Here is a 23,422-nt window from a genome sequence, read left to right as displayed (position 1 = left end):
TCTAATCCTAACTATGTCAGCGTTCCAAATTAGGTTTTCTTCCAGCGCTGACATAACAAGATGAAGCAGAAATGAAGCAGAAGCTGAGATGAACTTTTACCTAGTTTTGTATGTTACAGATAGTGTTTCCTGGGAGACGAGGATGGGGGCTACATTCCTGTGAAAAGAACGTGCCGGGATGTAGAGATGGATCTGTATGATGGCCAATGGGACATTGGGGTTGGAGAGCGGAAGAGGAGGGGGTTGGAAGGAGGGGCCAGTTTGGCTGCAATTTGAATCAGAAATGTCGGATTCCGCTATTCTTAAAATAAAAATGATTCATTAGACAGCTTGCGCTTGAGAATGAAGTTTATTCAAGATAGCACCGAAACCTGACAGACAGCCAAACTCTCCTCCAAATCCAGGCTGGCTGAGTTTAAATCATCCCGTTCCCTCCCAGACATCTGGTCGGACGGACTATGGCTGAAGCCAAGCTCTCGGAGGAAAGCCTGCTTCAAGAAACGGGAGGAGCAGAAGCGGTCGTGATTCCAGCCAACTTGGAAAATACAAAGGTTCAACTTTCTCCGCCTTCCCTCCCCGCAGAACTTCAAGCAAAGACACGTGAGGCAGATAAGTACCCGGGGACTGTGCCAAAAGCCTTAGAGGCGGAATTTCCTTTTGCAAATGTAAAAGATAAAGAAAAACCCCTAAGTGAATTGGGAAGGGCGAGCTGGGGATGGGAATGGCAGCGAAGCCCAGACAAGGCAGCACCTCCCACCCCAGGATGAGAGACGAGGCAGAGGACTATCAACACCAAGGCCGGCCCTCCAGAGCTCAGCACAGAGAGGAGAGGGCAGAGAGGGAGGAGCCACCCCAGTTCAGAGGGAAGTTCGATGGTGACCCAGACAACCTCGCCCAATTCCTGGATTCAGCTGAGATATACATAGAGCGATTCGGACACCTCTACCCTTTCCCCAGAGCCCTAGTGAATGCTATCTCGGAAGGGCTGGAGGGAGAAGCAAAGAGGTGGTCAGCATCACTCTACAAATACAGGGCCCCCCAGCTACAAGATGCGGATGGGTTCTTGTAACTATTGAGAGCCCGTTATGAGGAGGAGGAGGAGGACCCCTATGTGGAAGACGAGCTCAGAAACCTAATGCAGAGGGGGAAGCCCATCAGAGAGCATATCCGTGAATTCAGGAGAGTCATTGGGACACTGCCTCCCCTACCAGAGCGATTGCTGGTGTATTTTTTTAGAACAAGCCTAGATAAAAGAATTTCCCAAGTGACTACCTATCGTGACATCCCGAACCGACTCGCTGAATGGTTCCGGGTAGCGATAAAAGTCGACAGAGGGCTGCGGGCGAGTGACACGTCAAAACCACCAGAGGGAAAGGAGAGAGGCCGACCAGACCAGGGGCCACTCAACAGACGAGAAACCCCAACATCACAGCCCTCCTACAGACCAACTGCCCCACAGAGCCCACTGAAATGCTACAGATGTGGAGGAAGCGGCCACATAGCAGCAAGATGTGGAACGCCTAGACCGGGACCAGCTCCACCGCCCAAAGCACGACCGGAACGAGGGCCCAAGCGCGTCACCCATGTACCACGGGAAGCTCCCCAAATCCCTGAGTTTTTCGCTCATCTGACCGAAACCAGAGGAATCCCAGAGGAGGGAGATCAGTCCCCCGAACCCTATGACACGGAAGACGAAGGCGAGGATGACCCGATGGTGAGTGGACCCGTCCATCCTTTTCTTTTCCCCATACGCCTAACAGCCCCCAAAACAGGGGCCCAAGAGACTTTCCAAGCCTTAATAGACTCGGGTAGCACACGGTGCCTAATCAACCTACCCACAGTTCTAAAATTGGGAATCCGAGCTAAACAGCTCAAACAACCAATTCGCTTCGAGCAAGTTGATGGGTCCCTAGTGGGAGGAACGTACGCCACACACTTGACTGAACCCGTGAGACTAGAACTCGCAGATCACTGGGAGACGATCCGCTTCATAATAGCCCCCAAGATGACAGAACCAGTCATATTGGGACTCTCATGGCTCGACAAATGGGGCCCAATCATTTGGTGGCAAGAGGAAACCCGCAGGCTGAGAATAGCAAAGGGGCCCCAACCCCTGCCGCCCCGACCAGAAGAATTCCCTCCCACGCTGAAACCCCAAAGCAGCCCTCCACTACAGAAGAAAACACCACCAACACAAGGGTCCCTCCCAGAAGGTGCAGCAAAGCAATTGGCAGCCGCACCCACCACCGCTTGTAACGCAAACCAGATCCCAAGGGAGTACCAAGACCTTGCGGGGGTATTCAGTGAGGCCGAGTGTGACATTCTGCCCCCCCACCGCAAGACCGATTGTGCCATCAAGATTATCCCAGGAGCGAAACTACCCAAACCTAAAATGTATGCCATGACGCCCTGAGAAATGCAGGAAATGCGGGACTACATAGACAAAAACTTACAAAGGGGATTTATTGAGCCAGTGAAACCAAGGGTAGCAGCGCCGGTCATGTTTAAAGAGAAAAAGGACGGCTCCATGAGACTGGTGGTCGACTTTCGAAGTTTCAACGCTGTTTGCGTACACAACTTGTACCCCCTCCCCCTCATGAAAGTCATGTTAGCCCACCTAGCTAAAGGGAAGGTTTTCACCAAACTAGACCTTCAAGAAGCTTATTACCAAGTACACATAAAGGCAGGAAATGAATGGAAAACAGCATTCAACTGCCCCCTGGGTAGTTTCCAGTTTAAAGTAATGCCTTTTGGATTGCAAGGAGCCCCGGCAGTATTCATGCAGTTAATAAACGAAGTCTTACATGAACACCTTTACAAAGGGGTCCTCGTCTACCTGGATGATATTCTTATCTACACAGAGACCATAGACGAACATATACCCCTCGTCCGCCAAGTACTGAAAAAACTGCTACGGGCAAACCTATATGTCAAACTGCCAAAATGCGATTTCCACCAATCATGGCTAGACTACCTGGGCTACCGAGTATCAAATGAGGGGATAGAGATGGACCCAGCCAAGGTCCAATCAGTTCTACAATGGCAGCCCCCTCGCACCCGCAGACAACTACAAAGTTTTCTAGGCTTTGCGAATTTCTACAGACAATTCATCCCTTCGTTCGCGAAGATTGCCAAACCTTTGACGGACCTCCTAAAGACAGGAAGCCCAGCGATGAAACCTCGCCCGGGACAACCCCTACAGTGGGACCTGACCTGCCAACAGGCATTTGAGATGCTAAAAGGACTGTTCGCGAAAGAACCTGTCTTAAAACACCCGGATCCGGAACAGCCTTTTGTCATCCAAGCAGACGCAAGTGATGTGGCAGTAGGAGCCGTGTTACTCCAAAAGAACAACCAAGGTGATCTACAACCCTGCGCCTACACCTCCCGCAAACTCACCGATACGGAGAGGCGATGGGCGGCGTGGGAGAAGGAAGCGTTTGCAGTAAGGTGGGCCTGGCGGCACCTTCTAGAGGGAGGCCAGAAACCATTTGAAGTCTGGACTGATCATAAAAACCTAGAGGCTCTAAAAACCCCACGAAAACTGTCGCCCAGGCAAGTGCGGTGGGCACAATACTTCAATCGTTTCAATTTCGAGCTTAAGCACATCCCAGGAGGGAGAAATTTCCTGGCTGATGCCCTCTCTCGGATGCCCCAATACAACAGTGAGCGGGAGCAGGTAGTGAATGCCATCATCCCCTCCACCCAAGCTGCGGCCCAAGTGATCACCAGACGGCAACGACGTGACCAGCAAGGCCAACTTGCAAGTGACTTAACTGCAAAATTAAAAAATGAAACGCTGACAGACCCCTGGTATCGGGACAATCAACATCTCTTGACAAAAAGAGATGAACTAGCATGGAGGGGGACAAAGCTCTATGTCCCACAGAGTTTACGCATCCTGATTCTCAAGAGGAGCCACGACATTAAACCAGCAGGACACTTCGGGTTCCTAAAGACTCTGCACCTAGTACGAAGGCAGTTCTGGTGGCCACACCTGAGAAAGGACGTAGACAGTTATGTAAAAAGCTGCACCATTTGTGCCACGATGAAGACAAGGCCAGGGTGCCCGCCTGGATTGTTGCAACCAGTAGCTGACCCAACAAGACCATGGGAGGAGATTGCAATGGACTTTATAGTAGACCTACCGAGGAGCAGTGGAAATACAGTGATCTGGACTGTAATAGACTTATTCTCCAAACAGGCACACTTCATTCCTTGTAGTGGACTGCCTTCAGCCCGTCAGTTATCCAAACTGTTCCTGAAACACATTTACCTCCTACATGGAGTCCCCAGGAGAATCATTTCCGACAGAGGGGTCCAGTTCACAGCAAAGTTCTGGAGGGAGTTCCTACGATCCATAGGTTCATCCCAAGGGCTCAGCTCAGCATTTCACCCGAGCACCAATGGGGGGGCAGAAAGACTGAACGCTATGATAGAACAGTATTTAAGATGCTACGTCGACTACCAGCAGTCCAATTGGGCAGACCTCCTATCTTTTGCGGAGGTTGCATATAATAATGCTGTCCACAGCAGCACGGGGCTAACCCCGTTCAAAATAGTGAGTGGCATGGATTTTGTTCCCATGCCAGAATACCCGAGGGAGCCCCCTTCCTCGGTCAGTTTGACCGACTGGATGGCAATGTTGAGACAAACTTGGGAGAATGTTAAGAGGGCGCTGGCAAAGGTGGCTCAATCTTATAAGGAACAAGCAGACAAGCACCGAACTCCCCAAAGACCATTTCAGCTGGGAGAGAAAGTTTACCTCTCCACCAAGTACTTGAGACTTAGACTCCCGAGCAGGAAATTGGGCCCAAAATTTATAGGACCATTTCCTATAATAAAAATAATCAACCCCGTTACAGTGCAATTGCAGTTGCCACGGCTTTTGGGGAAAATTCACCCCGTTTTTCACAGTAGCCTTCTAAAACCTGTAGTAGGGTCTACTTTAAGGCCAACGCCACGTGAACCCCCTGGGCCCCTGGTTGTTGGGGGCCAAACGCACTACGAAGTGCAGCGGATTCTTGATTCAAGATGGCACAGGGGGCGCCTTCAGTACTTAATTAAATGGAAGGGATACCCATTGTCAGAGGCTTCCTGGGTGAAGAGCACAAACATTCAAGCTGATCGCCTTATAGCAAAATTCCATGCAGACCACCCGGGAAAGCCGGGAGGGGGGGTGCACAGCCAGGGAGGGGCTGATGAGACTAATCTTGTTGTGTTTTCCCTATGGGATAGGTGATATCGCAGAAGTGAAGGGAGAGGGGCTGGATGTCAGCGTTCCAAATTAGGTTTTCTTCCAGCGCTGACATAACAAGATGAAGCAGAAATGAAGCAGAAGCTGAGATGAACTTTTACCTAGTTTTGTATGTTACAGATAGTGTTTCCTGGGAGACGAGGATGGGGGCTACATTCCTGTGAAAAGAACGTGCCGGGATGTAGAGATGGATCTGTATGATGGCCAATGGGACATTGGGGTTGGAGAGCGGAAGAGGAGGGGGTTGGAAGGAGGGGCCAGTTTGGCTGCAATTTGAATCAGAAATGTCGGATTCCGCTATTCTTAAAATAAAAATGATTCATTAGACAGCTTGCGCTTGAGAATGAAGTTTATTCAAGATAGCACCGAAACCTGACAAACTAGAGGAAATGGCGGGGACCGGCTGTGCATACATTTAAATATTTTCAGGGAGAGATTATTTTTGGGGTTAGGGCTTATTTTCAGGGCAGGGTTTATTTTCAGGAGAGGATTTATTTTGGGGGAAACACGGTATCAATACAATATTTTTGGATCATACGATATTAGTTAAAAGTCACTCTTTTAACTTTTACTTTTACTTTTTCTTGTTCTGGGGCCTTTCTTTGATTCTTTTCCTATTTTCGATTGTTTCTTTTAATTGTAAGCCACCCAGAGACAAAACGGGTCTCATTTGTTTATAGAATTCATAGTGAATTCTATGAATTCTATAAACAAATGACTAACTAAAGCAATCAACCAACCAATAGATTATTATTTCATTTAAAGATTTTGCTTGGTTCCTGGCCTGAATTTGTGAACAAGAATGAGATATATTTTCCCTGTCTATCAATTCCTATATATCTATGGAAATTCTCAGTCATCCAGGTCATGGTTGAATAAAAGCACCGTTGAGATACCAATTCCTATGTTCTTAACTGGGAGGCTTTCATCCCAGCAGTAAATTTTAGCTTGGAGAAACAATGATGGAGTCATCTCTGATGCAGACAGAAAAAAACAACATTCTGCTGTGCTTGGATCAGGTGTCCCACAGAATATAGAATAGAATAGAGTTGGAAGGGAACCTGGAGGTCTTCTAGTCCAGCCACCTGCTCAAGCAGGAGAACCTATGTCATCTCAGACAAGTGACTGTCCAGTCTCTTCTTAGAAACCTCCAGTGATGGAGCACCCACAACATCTGGAGGAAACTTCTGTTCCACTGGTTAAATGTCCTCACAGTTGGAAAGTTTCTCCTTAATTCCAGGTTGCTTCTCTCCTTTTTTTTTTTTTTAATTTGATTTATATGCCACCTTTCTGCAGAGACTCAGGGCAGCTTACAATGCATTAAGCCATAGCCTTCATACTTTTGTATATTTATACAAAGTCAGCTTATTGCCCCCACAAACTGGGTCCTCATTTAACCTACCTTAGAAAGGATGGACGGCTGAGTCAACCTTGAGCCTGGTAAGATTCGAACCTGCAGTAATTGCAGGCAGCTGTGTTAATAACAGGGTGCTTTAAACCACTGTACTACCAAGGCTCCTTGAATAATTTCCAACCCTTATTTCTTGTCCTGCCCTCTGGTGCTGCCCTCTTCTTTGTGGCAGCCTCAGGGGTGAGGTGGAAGAGAGATTTTCTTTTGTTTCTCTGTATCCACTATTTATTTCTTTCTTTCTTTCTTTCTTTCTTTCTTTCTTTCTTTCTTTCTTTCTTTCTTTCTTTCTTTCTTTCTTTCCTTTGTTTCTTACTTTGTCAAACATGTACAAGATAGCAGGTAGAAGTATGAACATGGACATGAACGAAGGAAAGAATACAAATAAATGGGGACAGTAGGATAAGGATGGAAGGCATGCCGGTGCGCTTATGCACAACCCCTTACAGACCTCTTAGGAATGGTGTGTGAGGTCCACAGTAGACAGTTTAAGGTTGAAGCTGTGAGGGTTTGAGGATGTAACAATGGACTTGAGTAGAGCATTCCAGGCGTTGACCACTCTGTTGCTGAAGTCGTATTTTCTGCAATTGAGTTTGAAGCGGCTTACCATGAGTTTACCTCTAGCTCTACTCATAGGACAGAATGGAAAATGGATGGGGAAATATATTTTGACTGAGGTTTTATACTTTAAAGCTTAAAATGAGTTTCGTGATCTGCAATGTGCAGTAGGGACTCACAATAGATTCAGAAAGTAAGTTAGCAAAGAAAGCAGATCAGCGAGAGAGCATCTTGTGTTTTTGATGGCCGGGACGTGTATGCATTTATTGAAGTGCCTCTAATGCAGTGTGCACGGATTGACTTACCGTGAGAATTTTGTTGAAGGACTTCTATCAAAGCTTAATGGTTGAAACCGAGCAAGCATTGCCGAGACTATGCCACTAATCATATAATCTCCTGGCTTGTAATGATGCTCTGGATCCACTTCACTCTGCTGTAGAGTCAGGAGGCATTTGGCTTTGTGCATCACACCAGATCCCCATGGCCACAGAATCAGCAGAAAGAGAAGCAGAAGCAACATGTATTGTGTCCCTGACCGAGTCTTTCCTGTGTCACCTGCTTTTAAAAAGAGAAAAATAAGAGGTGGAAGAAACTAAACCTAGTGTCTCCTGCTTGAGAAGGGGGATAGGAATAGAAGATCTCCAAGGTCCCTTCCAAATCTGTTGCTCTGTTATTTCTGTAAGATGCTTCGGATGAAGTCAGAGTCAGCAACGGGACATAAACACAGAATCTCCTTTGATCTAAAACTACCATCAAATTCGCTTTCTGTATATACCCAGCATTTCTGACACAGACTCCACCCAACATTACTTTGGAAGTCTGATATTGACACCAAAATATTTCCTGACATGTTTGTGTTACATTTTTTTTATGTTTGCAGAAACCTCTCTAGGGCAATTAAGACAACAAGTAAACCACTATGATTTGGATAATTGTATGGAAGAGAACTTTCAGATCTCTGAACCCTGAAGGAGGGAGAACTAGTGACTTCAAGCTTTGAAAATGGGCCAGTGAGGATGATTGGAGAATCTGGCCCAGATCTTTTGAATAAATCGCTTTTAGAAAACCTAGAATAAAGAGAGATTTTTAGCATGGCCACCAAAAGTGACACTTAATATGTATTTATTTGGACTTTTTACCTAGGAAAATTTATAGATAGATCTGTAGCCACCTGTGAATGTTATTTAGAGATGACTAACTAGTCCCTTAGGGACGTGGTGGCTCAGTGGCTAAGACACTGAGCTTATCGATCGAAAGGTCGGCAGTTCAGCGGTTCGAATCCCTAGTGGCGCGTAACAGGGTGAGCTCCCGTTACTTGTCCCAGCTTCTGCCAACCTAACAGTTCGAAATCATGTAAAAAATGCAAGTAGAAAAATAGGGACCACTTTGGTGGGAAGTAACAGCGTTCTGTGCTCCTTTGGTGTTGGGTTATGCCGGCCACATGACCACAGAGATGTCTTTGGACAGCGCTAGCTTTTGGCTTAGAAACCGAGATGAGCACTGCCCCCTAGAGTCGGGAACGACTAGCACGCATGTGCGGGGGAACCTTTACTGTTACCTTTTAACTAGTCCCTATTTTGAGACAGACAAATGTATGGAGCAGCACCTGAGGAAGAAAAAGACATAGAAAAAGCACCGAACAATAACTTGTGAACTAGGAGTTTGGAAATAGAAATTGAAAGAGAAAGGGATTATTTCAAGAATGGCTGTAAAACAAAGTTTATGTTCCATAACCAGACCCATTATTTTTTTCTATGTCAGAAACACCAAAGTGTTTCTGTGGTTAAGGAATTTGCCAGTGATATCATCATCACCCTGGGGGCACCGATTTCGGGGCTCCTTTCATGTCCCATGAAGTTGCCCGCTGAAGTGATACCCATTAATCTACTCTCAGTCACCTGCTTTTGAACCGCTGGGTCAGCAGGAGCTGGAGCATATGACAGGAGGTCATCCTTGGCTTGTGGTAGCAATGGGTCTTGAACACGGGCTTCCCTATCAGCAGCCCAGCATTTTAACCTCATGAGTCACCATGTTACCAGACCCATGAAGGAACAAAAGCAGCAGTTCAAAGGTTCAACCAACATTGGGTAGGAGAAAGAATTCATAGAGAGATATAGGAAATGATTGGTATCTGTGCAGTTTCTTTAGCGTATTCCAAAGGAAGGGGGCTAAGGCCAGGTCCCTCCTGACTTTCTAGAGACCGGTACCCTTTCCAGAGGATTCAAGTTGATTTTGCTGACTTCCCCTGGCACTCCTACTTGTGAAAAACCCATCTTTAAGGGAACTAAACATATATGTCTGCCTTTGAAATTGTATATGGGCAACCACTGCCTTTAGACTTTAAATTAAGATCCCATCCCAGAAGATATTCATTCTGACTTAGAATGTGTGGAATCAAAATTCAGAATACAAAGGAAATAGTCAAGGTTCACTCCAGTGTTTATTAGACAGTAGGTACTGAAGGACTCACCTCCAAAATACTAGTAGGAGGGTCACTGATGGAGACAAAGGGATGCACCCATATTTATACATTTCAGAAAGGAGGGGAAAGTAATGTATACATATATATTCATAAGAAATAATACAAGAGATCTCAGGTTACTTCCTGTCTTTCTTCTCTTATCTATGGGAAGGATGGTCTTAGAAGAAATATTTGCATCTTGGAGTTGCTATGGGAATGTTCTGATAAATCCTACCTGTGAGCTGCAAGACCACATAACTTACCATACTTTTTGGAGTATAAGGCACACCTTTTTACCCCAAAAAAGAGGGTGAAAATCTAGGTGGGTCTTATACTCCAAATGTAGCCCAGCCCAATCTCCCAAATGGAGATTTCAGAGGCTGAAAGAAGCCTCTGAAAGAAGCTTCAGAAAAAAAGCTTCTGAAAGGCTTTTATCTAAAATAATATGGCAAGCAACAAAAGAAGAATCAGTAAAGGCTCTAACCAAACTATGCTAACAAATGTGGAGAATGACACAATAACCCACAGATCAGAAGAGGTTAATCTATATACCAATACCGAAGAAAGGAGATTGAACAGAGTACAGATAGTCCTTCAGAATAAAAACCTCTGAAAGAAGCTTCAGAAAAAAAGCCTCCAAACAGAGCTTCAGAAAAAAAGCCTCCAAAGAGAGCTTCAGAAAAAAAAGCCTTTTTTTTCTGAAACTCTGTTTCAGAGGCTTTCAGGGGCAGAAAAAAAAGTTTTTTCTGAAACAGAGTTTCAGAAATTTCAGAGGCTGAAAAAAAAGCAAGGCATAGAGCTCATAACCAATTAACCTGTTGCTAAAATTCACCACTGGGAACAGCTGATTGGGGGTATTTCGGGAGGCTGATCCACCCACCAATCAGTTTTTTTCTTATTTTCCTCCCCAGAAACTAAGCTGCATCTTATACTCTGGTTCATCTTATACTCCAAAAAATACGGTATGTCTCAATTTCTCTGTCCCAAGGGTGCTTTTACAAAAGGCAACTGGACGTCCTTGGTTTTTTCCTCAAAAATGTTTTGCTTCTCATGAAAGAAGCTTCCTCAATTCAAAATTGAATTGAAAATAAAGATGAATGGCAACAATTGTCCCATTAAGAGAATATCTCAACCTAAAAGCAAGTTTGCTAATAGTTTTCCTTGTAATCGTGGCGAATATCTGTAAATCAGGTGTAGGATGAGAGTGAAGGTTCATTCTCTGAGCTTCTGTGCTGGTTTCCAAATGATTTGTTACTAAGCTAGGTAATATATTCAGTGGAGTTTACAGGATGTCAGAGTTCTTCTGTTCTTAAGGGCTTCAGGTGTGGGTGTGTCAAGTGAGGGTCTTATGATGGGTCAGCTGTGAGACATCCGTGAATCTTGTGATGGCACCTGTGATGGGGAGGTTACATCATGTCAGGGTTATTGGGAGGTGAACCGCTGGCGGGGGGGGTTGTGTGGGTTGGTGGAGGGTAGTAATGGACAAAACTGACTACATCAGCAAAACTGAAAACCATCTCAACTGCATCAACACCTACCAAGTAACCCACAATGATCCAGCATAAATCCTAAGAAAAATGGAAAAAGAAAAACAATTTACACACCACTGGCGAGAAAGCTCATGCAACCAGAAGACTTCTCCACACCCAGGTTCTATTGACACCCCAAAGTACACAAGAATGGTATCCCCTTTCGCCCAATCTACCTGGAACACTGACATACAAACTAGCAAAAATCCTGTGTCAAACCTGGAGCCATCTTGGAACACGTTCAGGTTTCCACAGAGAGACTGGATAGAGCTGTGGGAAAGGGAGGGGGGAGTAGAGATAGCTGTGGGGGGGGGGGAACTTGTAGCCAAAACAACATTCTTTTTTCTGGGAACCAAGGACATTCTCACCAGCAACTGGAGGGATGTGGACGAGAGACATCCAGATTTTGAAGGGTGAATTGATTGGGGCATGTGATGGTTGTGTGCAATGGAAGGAAGAACTTTGCATTTTGAATTGGGTGGGGGAAACCCAGGGAGATTCAGAGTCGGATTTTCACCAGCTGTGCCAATGTGACATGCCTAATAATTCTTTATTTTGAGGAAGCCTCTGGCCTTGGAGTTTTGATTTCATTGGGACTGTTACAACCCTGCAGAGGAAACTCAGGCACAGAGGTGGGTTTCAGCAGTTTCTGACCAGTTCTGGAGAACTGGTAGTGGAAATTTTGAGTAGTTTGGAGAACCGGTAAATACCACCTCTGACTGGCCCTGCCCCATCTATTCTCTGCCTCCAAAGTCCCAGCTGATCGGGAGGAAATGGGGAGTGCAGTATCCTTCCCCTGCCATTCCCACCAAGCCATGCCCACCAAGCCAACCCTGCCCACCAAGCCATGCCACACCCACCAAACCACACCCACAGAACTGGTAGTAAAAAATTTGAAACTCACCACTGCTCAGGCACCTGGTCAACAACTCAATCCAATCAATAACGATTCTCCAATGTATCAAACACACCAAAAACATCCAAGAAGAAATTATGCTCTCCTTCAATGTCACTGCTCTCTTCACCGCAATTGCCATTAAACCATGTACCACCTACTCAGTAAACACCATACTCACAAAGATGATGCCACTACAGAACACTCTATGTCCACAGAAACCATCATGAAACTTCTGGATCTATGCCTCGATTCATACTTCAAGTTCAATGGGAAAAACTAGAAGCAAATGCAAGGTATCCTGATGGGATCACTTATATCAGGCCTAATAGCAGAAGCAGTCATGCAACGACTCAAATCCATGGCTCTATCCACCATCATCCAATCAGAATTCTGGACACGCTACGTCGATGACACCTTTGATGACACCATTATCAAATGCTCCTGAACTGAAGAAACACACCAACTACTCAATAACATATACCCTGGGATCAAATTCACATGCAAAGAGGAAACAGACAATAGACTCCCATTCCTCATCATTGACATAAGGACCCTAGACAACAGAGAACTAAAAACCTGTGTCTACCACAAATCCATGCACATGGACCAGATCCTCAGCTTTGCAAGCAACCCCACCCCACTGCACACAAAAGAAGCTGTATCCAGATCCTGTTCAAAAGGGCCAGGACACACTGAAGCACCACAACACTAAAAAAGGTGGAAGAGAAATGGTTGCTCAATGTCTTTCTCTATAATGGCTATCCAAAAAACTTCCTATTCCGACACAGCATGGAAACTACAACGCATTTCACAGCCAACCACCATGCAAAACCTAACCCTATCGTATACAAAAGGGGTGTCGGAAATGACAGCCAGAATCCTCCAACCCCTAGGAATAACAATAGCCCACAAACCCACAACCACATTCCACCAGGAATTGTCCAGAACCAAAGACAAAATACAGAAGGATGAAAGAAACAATGTAATCTACAAAATCAACTGTAATCATTGCAAGCAATTCTATGTGGGACAAACATCACATCAATTAAAAACCAGGATCCACGAACACCGGCTGGCAGTCAAACACCATGATGTTCCACTTCTACAGAGGAATTATTGAGTCTGTCATCTGCACCTCTATAACTGTCTGGTTTGGCTCTGCAGCCCAACAAGACAGACACAGACTTCAGAGGATAATTAGAACTGCAGAAAAAAAAATGGCTACCAACCTGCCTTCCATTGAGGACCGGTATACTGCACGAGTCAAAAAGAGGACTGTGGAAATATTTACAGACCCCTCGCATCCTGGACATAAACTGTTTCAACTCCTACCCTCAAAACGACACTATAGAGCACTGCACAACCAGAACAACTAGACAAAACAACAGTTTTTTCCCGAACGCCATCACTCTGCTAAACAAATAATTCCCTCAACACTGTCAAACTATTTACTACGTCTGCACTACTATTAATCTTCTCATCGTTCCCACCACCCATCTCCTTCCACCTATGAAGGTATGACTGTAACCTTGTTGCTTGTATCCTTACGATTTATATTGATATTGTTTCCTGATTGCTAATTTGTACCCTATGACTATCATTAAGTGTTGTACCTTATGATTCTTGATGAATGTATCTTTTCTTTTATGTACGCTGGGAGCTATGCACCAAGACAAATTCTTTGTGTGCCCAATCACACTTGGCCACTAAAAAATTCTATTCTATTCCATTGCATTCCATTGCATTCCATTGCATTCCATTCCATTCCATTCCATTCTATTATATTCTATTCTCCCATATGCTTAACCTCTACCCACACTGACACCAAACAGCACCCGTTTGATTGGAGCAACACAAAAATCACCAGCCACGCGACCATCCAGCACGCTCGTGAGTTCATTGAAGCCTGGCATTCCACTAGCAATTCCATCAATAGACACACTGATCGATGAGCAGCTTACAAACCTCTCAGAATCCAAATCAAGCACATAGTCAACCAGAGACAGCTCTGACCCTCAACCAACCCACGCAAGCCCCATGCAGCTCATAACCTCCCCATCAGAAGACTCACAGATAACCAGACCATTAAAAGACCTTCACTTTACACACCCACAGCTGAAGCCCTTATAAACACTGACATACCTTGAACTCTGATAGAGATGTTACCTAGCCAGGTAATGAAAGGTTCAGAAACCAACCCACAAGCTCAGAGAATGAATCTTCCCCTTCATATAACAATGTAGTAGACCAGGTGTCTTGCTCCCGTCGGAGTCTGACTCTGCAAGGGAAGATGAACTGGAAGAAGAGCTGACAGCGATTGAGAGGGCAGCTCCGTTGGCCTTGGAGGAAACTGGGGAACTCAGTCCAGGCAATCCAGATAATCCAGAGTATCCTCCTAATTTGACCGGGAAGTGTCTCTTCATTCTTTTGCTGCTGTTGCTGATGCCAACCCTGAAGTAAACCTGGCTGAAGCCAAATTGGAGGCTTCAGAGTTGCCACATCAATGGGGATGGGGTGTGGAGATAGTTAGATGGGGTTTTATAGCCCAAACAATAAAGTTTTCCTATCGGAACCAAGGGCATTCTCACAGGTGGCTGGCCAAAGGAGGAGCAAGTAACCAGGCAACCAGTCAGTACCTGAATTGGACAGCATGACCAGTGATTTCAGGGGGAGGGGGGGAAAGGAAACTTTTACTTTTAACCAGGTGAAAGCCACGGGAAAATTCAGAGCCGGCTTTCACCAGTTGTGCCAATATGAAGTATCCAATAAACTGTTCTTTGAGGAACCTGCCTTCCTTGGAGTTCTGTTTTCTATGGGTGCAATACCTGGAACACTGACAGATGAGATCTTGACTCCAATATTGCCAGGAATTTCATTTGCTGATAATTTAAATTAAAATAATTGAACTTTTAGAGAACCCCAACCTCCCAAAATATTTCTGTCATAGTAGCAAGATTCCCATTGCACAAGCATCATGTTTCAAATATTTGTGGTGTGGCATTTCAGGTAGGCTGAAGACAGATAGGATGCAGTGGCTGTTCAAAGAACTAACCAGCCATATTGCAATTCTCCTGGACAAGGATGTGGGACACTATTTTCCAACTGCCCTTTAATTATTTCAAGCAAAATCATTTTCCCAAATCATGTATGGAGGACAACTTGGTGTTGTGGCCCACCAGCGGCCAGCAAATCTGGCAGCAGATTCAGACAGTGAGGAGGTTGGGGAGGGCCAGTCCTTGAGTCTGGGGAAGGCTTGGAAATGGCTCTGAGTCAGAGGCAGAGAGGGGGCCAAGGCCATCTGATAGTTCTTTGCTGCCTCCGGAGTCTCCGGAGTCTGACATCAGTGAGGCAGAAGAACAGCATGAGCCTGTTCCCAGTGTGTGCATGCACAGAGCTGCCAGGAGACAGGAACAATTAAGGAAGCAGGATCGACTTGGGAGTAAGGCTTGGAGACGATAGGCCTCTCCCATAACACAGAAAGGAGAAGTGAATGGGACGTGAGCTTTTGCAGGAAGCAATTAGTTCATCTGGCTGATTTGAAGATTTGAAACTTCTATTTGTGACTCTGTGCCAGGTTTGGCCTTGCCCTGCATCTGGAAATTAGCTCTTTGGCAGCGTTCCATACGAGATAGGTGTGTGTTGATAACCTTCCTCTGAAAGACTGTTTATCAAGACTTGTGGACTGTAAACGAAAGTAATTTACAGCTGTATAAATTAAATAGGTTTGCTGGGACTTTGTTTGTGCTGTTTACTTTCTAAGGAAGCCTAGGTCAGAACACTTGGATCATTTTCTATGATTGACCCATTGGAATATATTGAGAGCACAAATTCCTCTATTGCACATTTATACATTTCTTCTGGTTGTAAGTTGCTCTTTTGTATTCAAGTCTGGCCTCAGAAGGATAATGTAGCACTTGGGGATGAAGATGCAACCCAACAGACCAGCACTGGAGGCCAAGATGGAGAAGACCTGCACAGCCACCATGTATTTCCCTTTGGTGCTCAAGTAGGTGGGCACAAAAGACACCCAGACACTGCAGAAGACCAGCATGCTGAAGGTGATCAGCTTGGCTTCGTTAAAGGCCCCGGGGAGATTCCTGGCCAGAAAAGCCACCGTGAAGCAGATGATAGCCAGGAAACCCATGTAGCCAAGGGCAAAGTAGAACATGGCAACGGAGCCTTGATTACATTGGAGGATGATCTCTGAAGGTTGTGAGTACATGTCTGACTCCGGGAATGAGGGAGAAGTGGCCAACCAGATGCTGCAGAGGACAACTTGGACACCAGAACACAAAAGGATGATAGAATTGGCCAAGGTCTTCCCTAACCATCTCTGTAAATTATTCCCTGGTTTTGTGGCAAAGAATGCTAATACCACAGTGACTGTTTTGGCCAAGACGGTAGAAATGGCAACCGTGAAGATGTTGCTGAAGGCTGTTTGTTGGAGAAGGCACATGGCTCTCCTTGGCTGGCCAATGAATAGAAAAGAGGTCAAGAAGGAAAGCTGGAGGGAGATGAGGAGGATGTAGGAAAGGTCCCGATTGTTGGCTTTGACTATGGGAGTTTCTCGGAATTTAATGAAGATTCTCAAGACAAAACCTGTTACTAAAGAGAGGAACAAGGCAAGTGAAGCTAGGATGATCCCCAAATTTTCTTGATAGGATAGGAACGTTTCAGTCTTAGGTATACAGTCATCTCGATTGATATTTGGATACTTATCTGCTGGACATTTGGTGCATTTTTCAGCATCTGAAAAGAGCAAGATCAATATCTCTCATAAACTAGGTTCTTCTGTCATCTGCATAGTTGGAGTGAAACTGGTGATGGGGTGCATGAATATGTTCAGGAATTTGAGTAGTATTAAGCAAAAAGGACAAGTTCAAAAAGCAACTGAGATTCTCTGCCACACATCCCCAGGACGAGATCTGGCTGCCTTTAATGGAATCTCAGTGAGATTCCATGAAGCATGTGTTAGACATGCAATCCAAAATATCCCACAGTCCTCCCATCAATGACCCATGTAGAGACTGGGTCTGCTGGTACTGGATTACGTAGAAGGGGGAGGAGAGATAAAGCCGACCAACCAGCTCCCACCTTGGTTGGACAATGGGACAGTGGTTTTGGAAACTTGAGAAACTGAAACTTATATTGGGGTGAAAAGCCCAGGAACTTTAGTACTGGCATTTCACCATTAGTGTCAAGACGATGTATCTAAATAAATTTGTTCTTTGAGGAGAAGTAATGCCTTGGAGTTTGATTGGTGATGGATGCATTACATGGAGCCTGATATGAATAAGATGTTGAAATCAAGGTCGCAATGGCCCCTGCAAATATGAATGCCCCCCTCCATCTGGACCAAGGAAATGGTCAGTTTTTATTTCTGGAGAGCACTTATCTGGTTGGTCTGTTCCATTGTCTCTTTTTCCTCCCACCCATGCCAAGGAAGCAAGAGCTAATGGCTTATCTCTTCTGAATAGTTTTTATAGTTTTTGAAGTGACTCCAGTTAGAAGGAGAAAATCTTTGTCACTCTTTAGTTAAAAATGCCTGAATGTCTATGGTCATCCTGAAAGTCTTCCCCTTTCCTCTGGAGTCACCCACCTTCAATGGTGGAGATGGTTCCTTCTGCACAAGGACGGCAGTCATAGCAGCAAATGGGCCTCCCTTCCTGAGCTACTTTCATGAATCCAGGACGACAGCTTTCCACACATGTAGAAGGAGGAAAGGGCTGAGGAGAGAAAAGGAAATAAAACTCTGGATTGTGAGATGGGTGGTATATATAACATACCCAGAAAATTAACTTATTTTCAGAAAAATGGCAGAAGGTTTAGTCCAAGATGTAGCTTTGACTAATTAAATCTAAAAGATTGAAGTGCACACTCCTCCTCTGTTTCTCATTCCTTTTAGTGTTTCAGACACATTACAAATTTAGACTTTCATTTTAAACGTAGATATTTAATTGCTCAAGGATATATTGCCTGCATACTTTGCTTTGGCTAGGTAAACCACGTTGTTTGAATGACTCTTCATTCTACCTTTCTTTCCATAGACTCAGTGAATGGTTTGTATGAAAATTGAAAATTATTATTCATGGCCAATAAAGGCGTTTTAACTCTTGAGAGTCTTATCAGCTGATGTGATAAGTCAAAGGCATTGAAAGCAATTCTCCACCGATGGAGAATTCAAGTGTATTCCTGTTATAGCCACCTTCAGTGGAATAAAATAAATACCAGCATTACTCGCACCTTGTTCAGCAGTTCCACCTGTGCGATATTCTTCCGGTCAATGGAAAATTTAAAATCCTGGGATTCCTGTTTTTCTAGGCTCCCAGATTTTACTCTCTTGACAGATTTATTTGGGAAAACAATCCAGCTCACAATGTCCAGGTCAGGTGTAAGATCTCCTTTCTCATCCAAATATACCCCTTCTATGGAATTATTGTAAAACTGAGAGCTTTGAAGGAAGGGGTGAAGCTGGAAAGAACATAAAGTAAATAAAAATTTAAAAGGGACATCAGAGGTTTGTGTTTCTTTTTTAAAGACCACTTTGTCTATGCTGGGAGAGTTCTGAATATTTCTGTCTCTCTGCTCAAAAAAACATGTTTTATTGTCAGAGTCAAACTTGGGTGGAAGAATATTAATGAGCAGGGGAATAATAACAGCTGCTAACTTAATATTTAAATATCTTGATCAGAATAATTTTTGGTGAAAAAACAAAACTGCCTACGTAGCTAACTTTGAGCACACAATAGACACAAACTTAAGGTAAACCGCTCCAAACTCGATTGCAGAAAATACGACTTCAGCAACAGAGTGGTCAATTCCTGGAATGCACTACCTGACTCTGGTTTCATCCCAAACCCCCCAAAACTTTAACCTTAGACTGTCTACTGTTGACCTCACCCAGTGGTGAAATCTAAAATTTGTTAAAACCGGTTCTGTGGGTGTGGCTTGGTGATGGTGTGGGTAATGTGACTGGGTGGGCGTGGCCATTTTTTTTTTTTACTTTTAAAACCATTTTTCTACAACCTCTTCAGCGAAGTGGTTGTAAAAAAATGCTTTCAAAAGGCTCTGATGATCCCAGCTGACTTTCCTGATCGGCAGAGGTTTTTTTTCTTTTAAAAGCCTTTGATGATCCCAGCTGAGCTGTGCGATTATCAGAGGCTTTTTTTTACTTTTAAAAGCATTTTTTCAGCAGAAGAGGTTGTAGAAAAAATGCTTTTAAAAGTAAAAAAAAGCCTCTGATGATTGTGTGGCTCAGCTGGGAATGGGGGGGGGGGGGCGCACAGGGATTTTTGCTACCGGTTCTCTGAACCACCCGTCTCCATCACTACCGGGTGATCATTTCTCCCCTGACTTCACCCGATTCCTAGGAGGTCTGTAAGGGGCGTGCATAAGAGAACCAGCGTGCCTACCATCCCTGTCCTAATATTTTCTTTGATTCGTATCCTTTTCATGTAATTATGGTTACACTTGTATCTGTCATAAAATGCATGCTTGACAAAAACAAAATAAATAAATAAAAAATAAATAAAAATAAAATAATGATGGTAAAGGGCAGAAGTTAGGAATGTGGTCATTCATGGTCCCACTGCTTTATTAGAGCAATAGAAATATACAACTCCTCTAAAGACAAACAAGTATTTTTTAAAAAAAATCACGTTTAATTAATCTAAAAACAGATGCCTGAAATTTTATCCAGTCAGATTTTCCTTTAACTTGTGATTGTTGTTAGATTTTTCTCTTGTGTTGTATCCTTAGTTGCCCAAGTAAAGTATTATTTATTTATTTTATCAAATTTATATGCCGCCCTTCTCCCGTAGGACTCGGAGTGGCTCACAGAATAGAAACAACATAACAATAAAATAGTGCTAAAACAAGGCAATTTAAAATCCCCAGACAATTAAAACCTTGTGGCAGATCAGGGAATTTGCTGAAAAAGTCATGTCTTCAGGTCGGCGCATGTCTCCGGGGACTGCCCGGAGCCCAGTGGGTAATCCATTCCAGAGGGTGGGTGCGACCGCAGAGAACACTCTCATCCTGGGGGCTGCCAGCCAACATTGTCTGGCCGACGGCACCCGGAGAAGGGCAGTCCTATGTGAGCGCACTGGGCAGTGGGAGGCCGGTAGGAGGTGGTCTTGCAAGTACCCTGGGCCCATGCCATGAAGGGCTTTCTAGGTAAGTACCAGCACCTTGAAGCGGATCCGAAGGGCCACTGGCAGCCAGTGTAGCTCGTGCAGGAGAGGTGTTACATGGGAGTAACAGGAAGCTCATGTAACAACCTGCGTGGCCGCATTCTGGACCAGCTGGAGCCTCCGGATGCACCCCAAGGGTGCACTAGGTAGCTTCACTATTCTTACTTTCCTGTGCTTTCTTCAGGGCCTTCAGTGGTGAAGATCAGTGACGTCACACTGCAAGCATCCTCACTGAAAGATATTGGTTGATATTATTCTTCTTGCTACCATTTGATGGCTTGTTGTTTGTGCCAACTTCATCAGTTTGGGAAAAAAAAGAAACCAATGCATTCGCTTTGAAAAACATAAAATTAAAACAAGAGAATATTGGGGGGGGGAGGGCAGAGGTGGTATTAAGCCGGTTCGGACCAGTTCAGGCGAACTGGGAGTAGCGACCTGCCCCGGCGCTATGCCCTCCTATTTAGCCACATTTTCAAGCCATGCGCATGTGTGGAGGTGGCACATCGTGAGTGAAGCAAGCCCGCGTGTGCTCACATTTTTGGTGCTGGACAAACTGGTAGGTAAATTATGTAAATCCCACCCCTGGTGGGGAGGAGGATAAGAGCAGAAGGAAACAGAAGGTTGTGATTAGATTGGAATTGAGTTTCTGAGTAATTTCATTTTTCAGAATAAATAACCAAGTCATCCAGTGATAAAAATATTTCCCATATTTTGAGGAAAGATGTCTAATGGAAAAGAAGTACCTGCCAAGCCTTTAGCCTTGGCTCTTCTACCTTCATGCCCCTGTTTCTCATTGATCTCTTGAATGCCGATATGTAAGCTGAATTTAGGGCCTTTCCCACAGACCAAATGGTGTTGTAAATGAGGTAGCTGTCCAGGGTTAGGATCCGATCAATCTCCTCTTTCCTCACAGCCTCCAATTCTCCTGTTTGTCTACACCGTCTCCAGACTTTCACTGAAGGGGCATCCTTGGTGGATGAACATATAAAGGTTTTCTCCAAAAAGTTAATTAGGAAGTTAACTAAGGTTTCAAAATCTTCATAGTTTGCCCATTTTTTTTTCTTTATCAAGAAAGAAAAAATGCCACCAATGTATTTCAAGGAATAATTACGAAGCATAAAATCAAGACTGAGATCCCACTGAGCTGTGGTGATCCAGACTTTATCTATGACACGTTTTGGAAGAAATGCAAGTATTGTGTTGATAACTGCCATTCCTAGTGAGAATGAACTAGTCTCTGAACCATAAACAAAGACATTGACTTTTCTCCATTGGTAATATTCTGTTACTTTGAAAACCATATTAATGACATTCAATCTAAAGCTTTCATATATATACACACAAATGCCATTCTTCAACATCAAAGCAGACATTGTCCTCATGAATCTCTCCCCCTGGTCAGTTTCTGGAGCAACAAGACCAACCAAGGTCCACTTGAAATAGAGGAGAAGCTGGACCATCCCTGGGTACTGGACTCCTTCAGCAGGGAGCATCGTGTAGAAGAAAGGATGCTGAGTTTTATCCCGCAGAATCTTGGAAGCAAAACTATAACTGATCTGGAAGAAATGGAAGATGTTATTTAAATATAACAAGAAAATGCAATTCTGATTGAAAATCACACAATTGAACATTGTTTCCCAAGAAAGACACACCTGAGGGACTTTGTAAGTGCCCAAAATGGTGGAAATCTGAATGGAGATGCCAGCCTCGGCCTCTTCCAGAACAGCCACTGTATTTCTCTGCCTTCCACACCTGTAGTTGGGCAGATTGGCCTCCCCATCAGAAAGCAGGTCCAGCAAAGGATCTGTAGTCATCTCTACCTTGAAGAAATTTTCATAGATATTATAACCCAGGGTGATGTTGGGTAAGAGCTGGTCATTCCGGTTGATGTCCTCAATGGTGAAAAGGAAAGGTACAATTTTCCAATAATACTTGGTTGATGTTCTGCAGATATGAAGATATGAATGAAAATAACATTTAACTTTCATTCCATGAGAATAGTTTTAGTACACTCAATCACAATTTTACCCCCAAACAGTTTGGAATATTCCAAAATAATAAGAAAAACATTAATAGAAAAAGAATAATACTGTGTTTCCCTGAAAATAAGACCCTGTCTTATATATTTTTGAACCCCAAAATAAGCGCTTGGCCTTATTTTCAGGGAGGTCTTATTACTTTGGGGCACGTGGAGCAAGACAGGGCTTCTCTTGCCATTTTACCTGATTTCCAGCTCTCTCTTTCTAACCCCAACTAGAGGAAATGGCTGGGACCAGCTGTGCATGCATTTAAATATTTTCAGGGAGAGATTATTTTGGGGGGAGGGCTTATTTTTGGGGAAACACGGTATCAATAGAATATTTTTGGATCATACGATATTAGTTAAAAGTCACTCTCCTAATTGGTGAAACTAGCACCACTTCAATTTCACGCGCTTGTCTTCTAGCATTTAATATTTTATATATGTGATGGCTTGCTTCCTCTGTCTTAGTAAAACTGATTGATATACCCAGAGAGATAAAAGGAACTATTATCTCTTTTATGGTCTAGATATTATCAATATATTTGGCATTGGCCCCAAGAGTTTAAACTGATTCAAAATAACTCCTGCATGGATAATATTCAGAAACTGTTCAAGACCAGGTTATTTTCTCCGTATCTTGGACAGAGAGAAGGTTGCGTCTCTTTTAGATAGATTTTAGTTGGTTACTTTTTGATGATATTCAGAGTCTGTTAACCATCAGGTCTTGGGCCGAGTCAAAGTTGAAACAATGTTGTTGCTTACTTTTTCTTGTTCTGGGGCCTTTCTTTGATTCTTTTCCTGTTTTCTATTGTTTCTTTTAATTGTAAGCCACCCAGAGACAAAATGGGTCTCATTTTTTTATAGAATTCATAGTGAATTCTATGAATTCTATAAACAAATGACTAACTAATCATTTAACAATCAGCCAACCAATAGATTATTATTTCATTTAAAGATTTTGCTTGGTTCCTGGCCTGAATTTGTGAACAAGAATGAGATATATTTTCCCTGTCTATCAATTCCTATATGTCTATGGAGATTCTCAGTCATCCAGGTCATGGTTGAATAAAAGCACTGTTGAGATACCAATTCCTAT

The 23,422-nt window shown here is 44.0% G+C and overlaps 1 protein-coding gene across 1 annotated transcript; it reads right to left on the bottom strand.

The window, feature by feature from the left end:
• Positions 1–15,955: 15,955 nt before the first annotated feature.
• Positions 15,956–22,117, bottom strand: LOC139309862 (vomeronasal type-2 receptor 26-like). The gene is made up of 5 exons (XM_070934060.1): positions 21,956–22,117; positions 21,047–21,859; positions 18,373–18,582; positions 17,711–17,837; positions 15,956–16,860 (listed from the first exon to the last, which is right to left on the bottom strand). Exons 1-5 carry the CDS (start codon positions 22,115–22,117, stop codon positions 15,956–15,958), a joined length of 2,217 nt encoding a protein of 738 aa, XP_070790161.1.
• Positions 22,118–23,422: the final 1,305 nt, after the last annotated feature.

The sequence above is a fragment of the Pituophis catenifer genome, unplaced genomic scaffold (genome assembly GCF_029215685.1).
Source record: "Pituophis catenifer annectens isolate HBS135680 unplaced genomic scaffold, rPitCat1.0.hap2 SCAF_2, whole genome shotgun sequence".
In the NCBI taxonomy this organism is placed as follows: Eukaryota; Metazoa; Chordata; class Lepidosauria; order Squamata; family Colubridae; genus Pituophis; species Pituophis catenifer.
The sequence above is the reverse complement of the archived record's forward strand: the minus strand, read 5'-3'. Positions and strand labels throughout refer to the sequence as shown.

What these genes read in the sequence shown, in the direction of transcription:
- LOC139309862 (XM_070934060.1), bottom strand. Translation starts at nt 22,117, where the DNA reads ATGACTACAGATCCTTTGCTGGACCTGCTTTCTGATGGGGAGGCCAAT. An exon ending in CAAGGCTAAAGGCTTGGCAG is followed by an intron (nt 18,583 to 21,046) that starts GTACTTCTTTTC and finishes TGTTCTTTCCAG; the next exon opens with CTTCACCCCTTCCTTCAAAG. An exon ending in ACCGGAAGAATATCGCACAG is followed by an intron (nt 17,838 to 18,372) that starts GTGGAACTGCTG and finishes TTCTCTCCTCAG; the next exon opens with CCCTTTCCTCCTTCTACATG.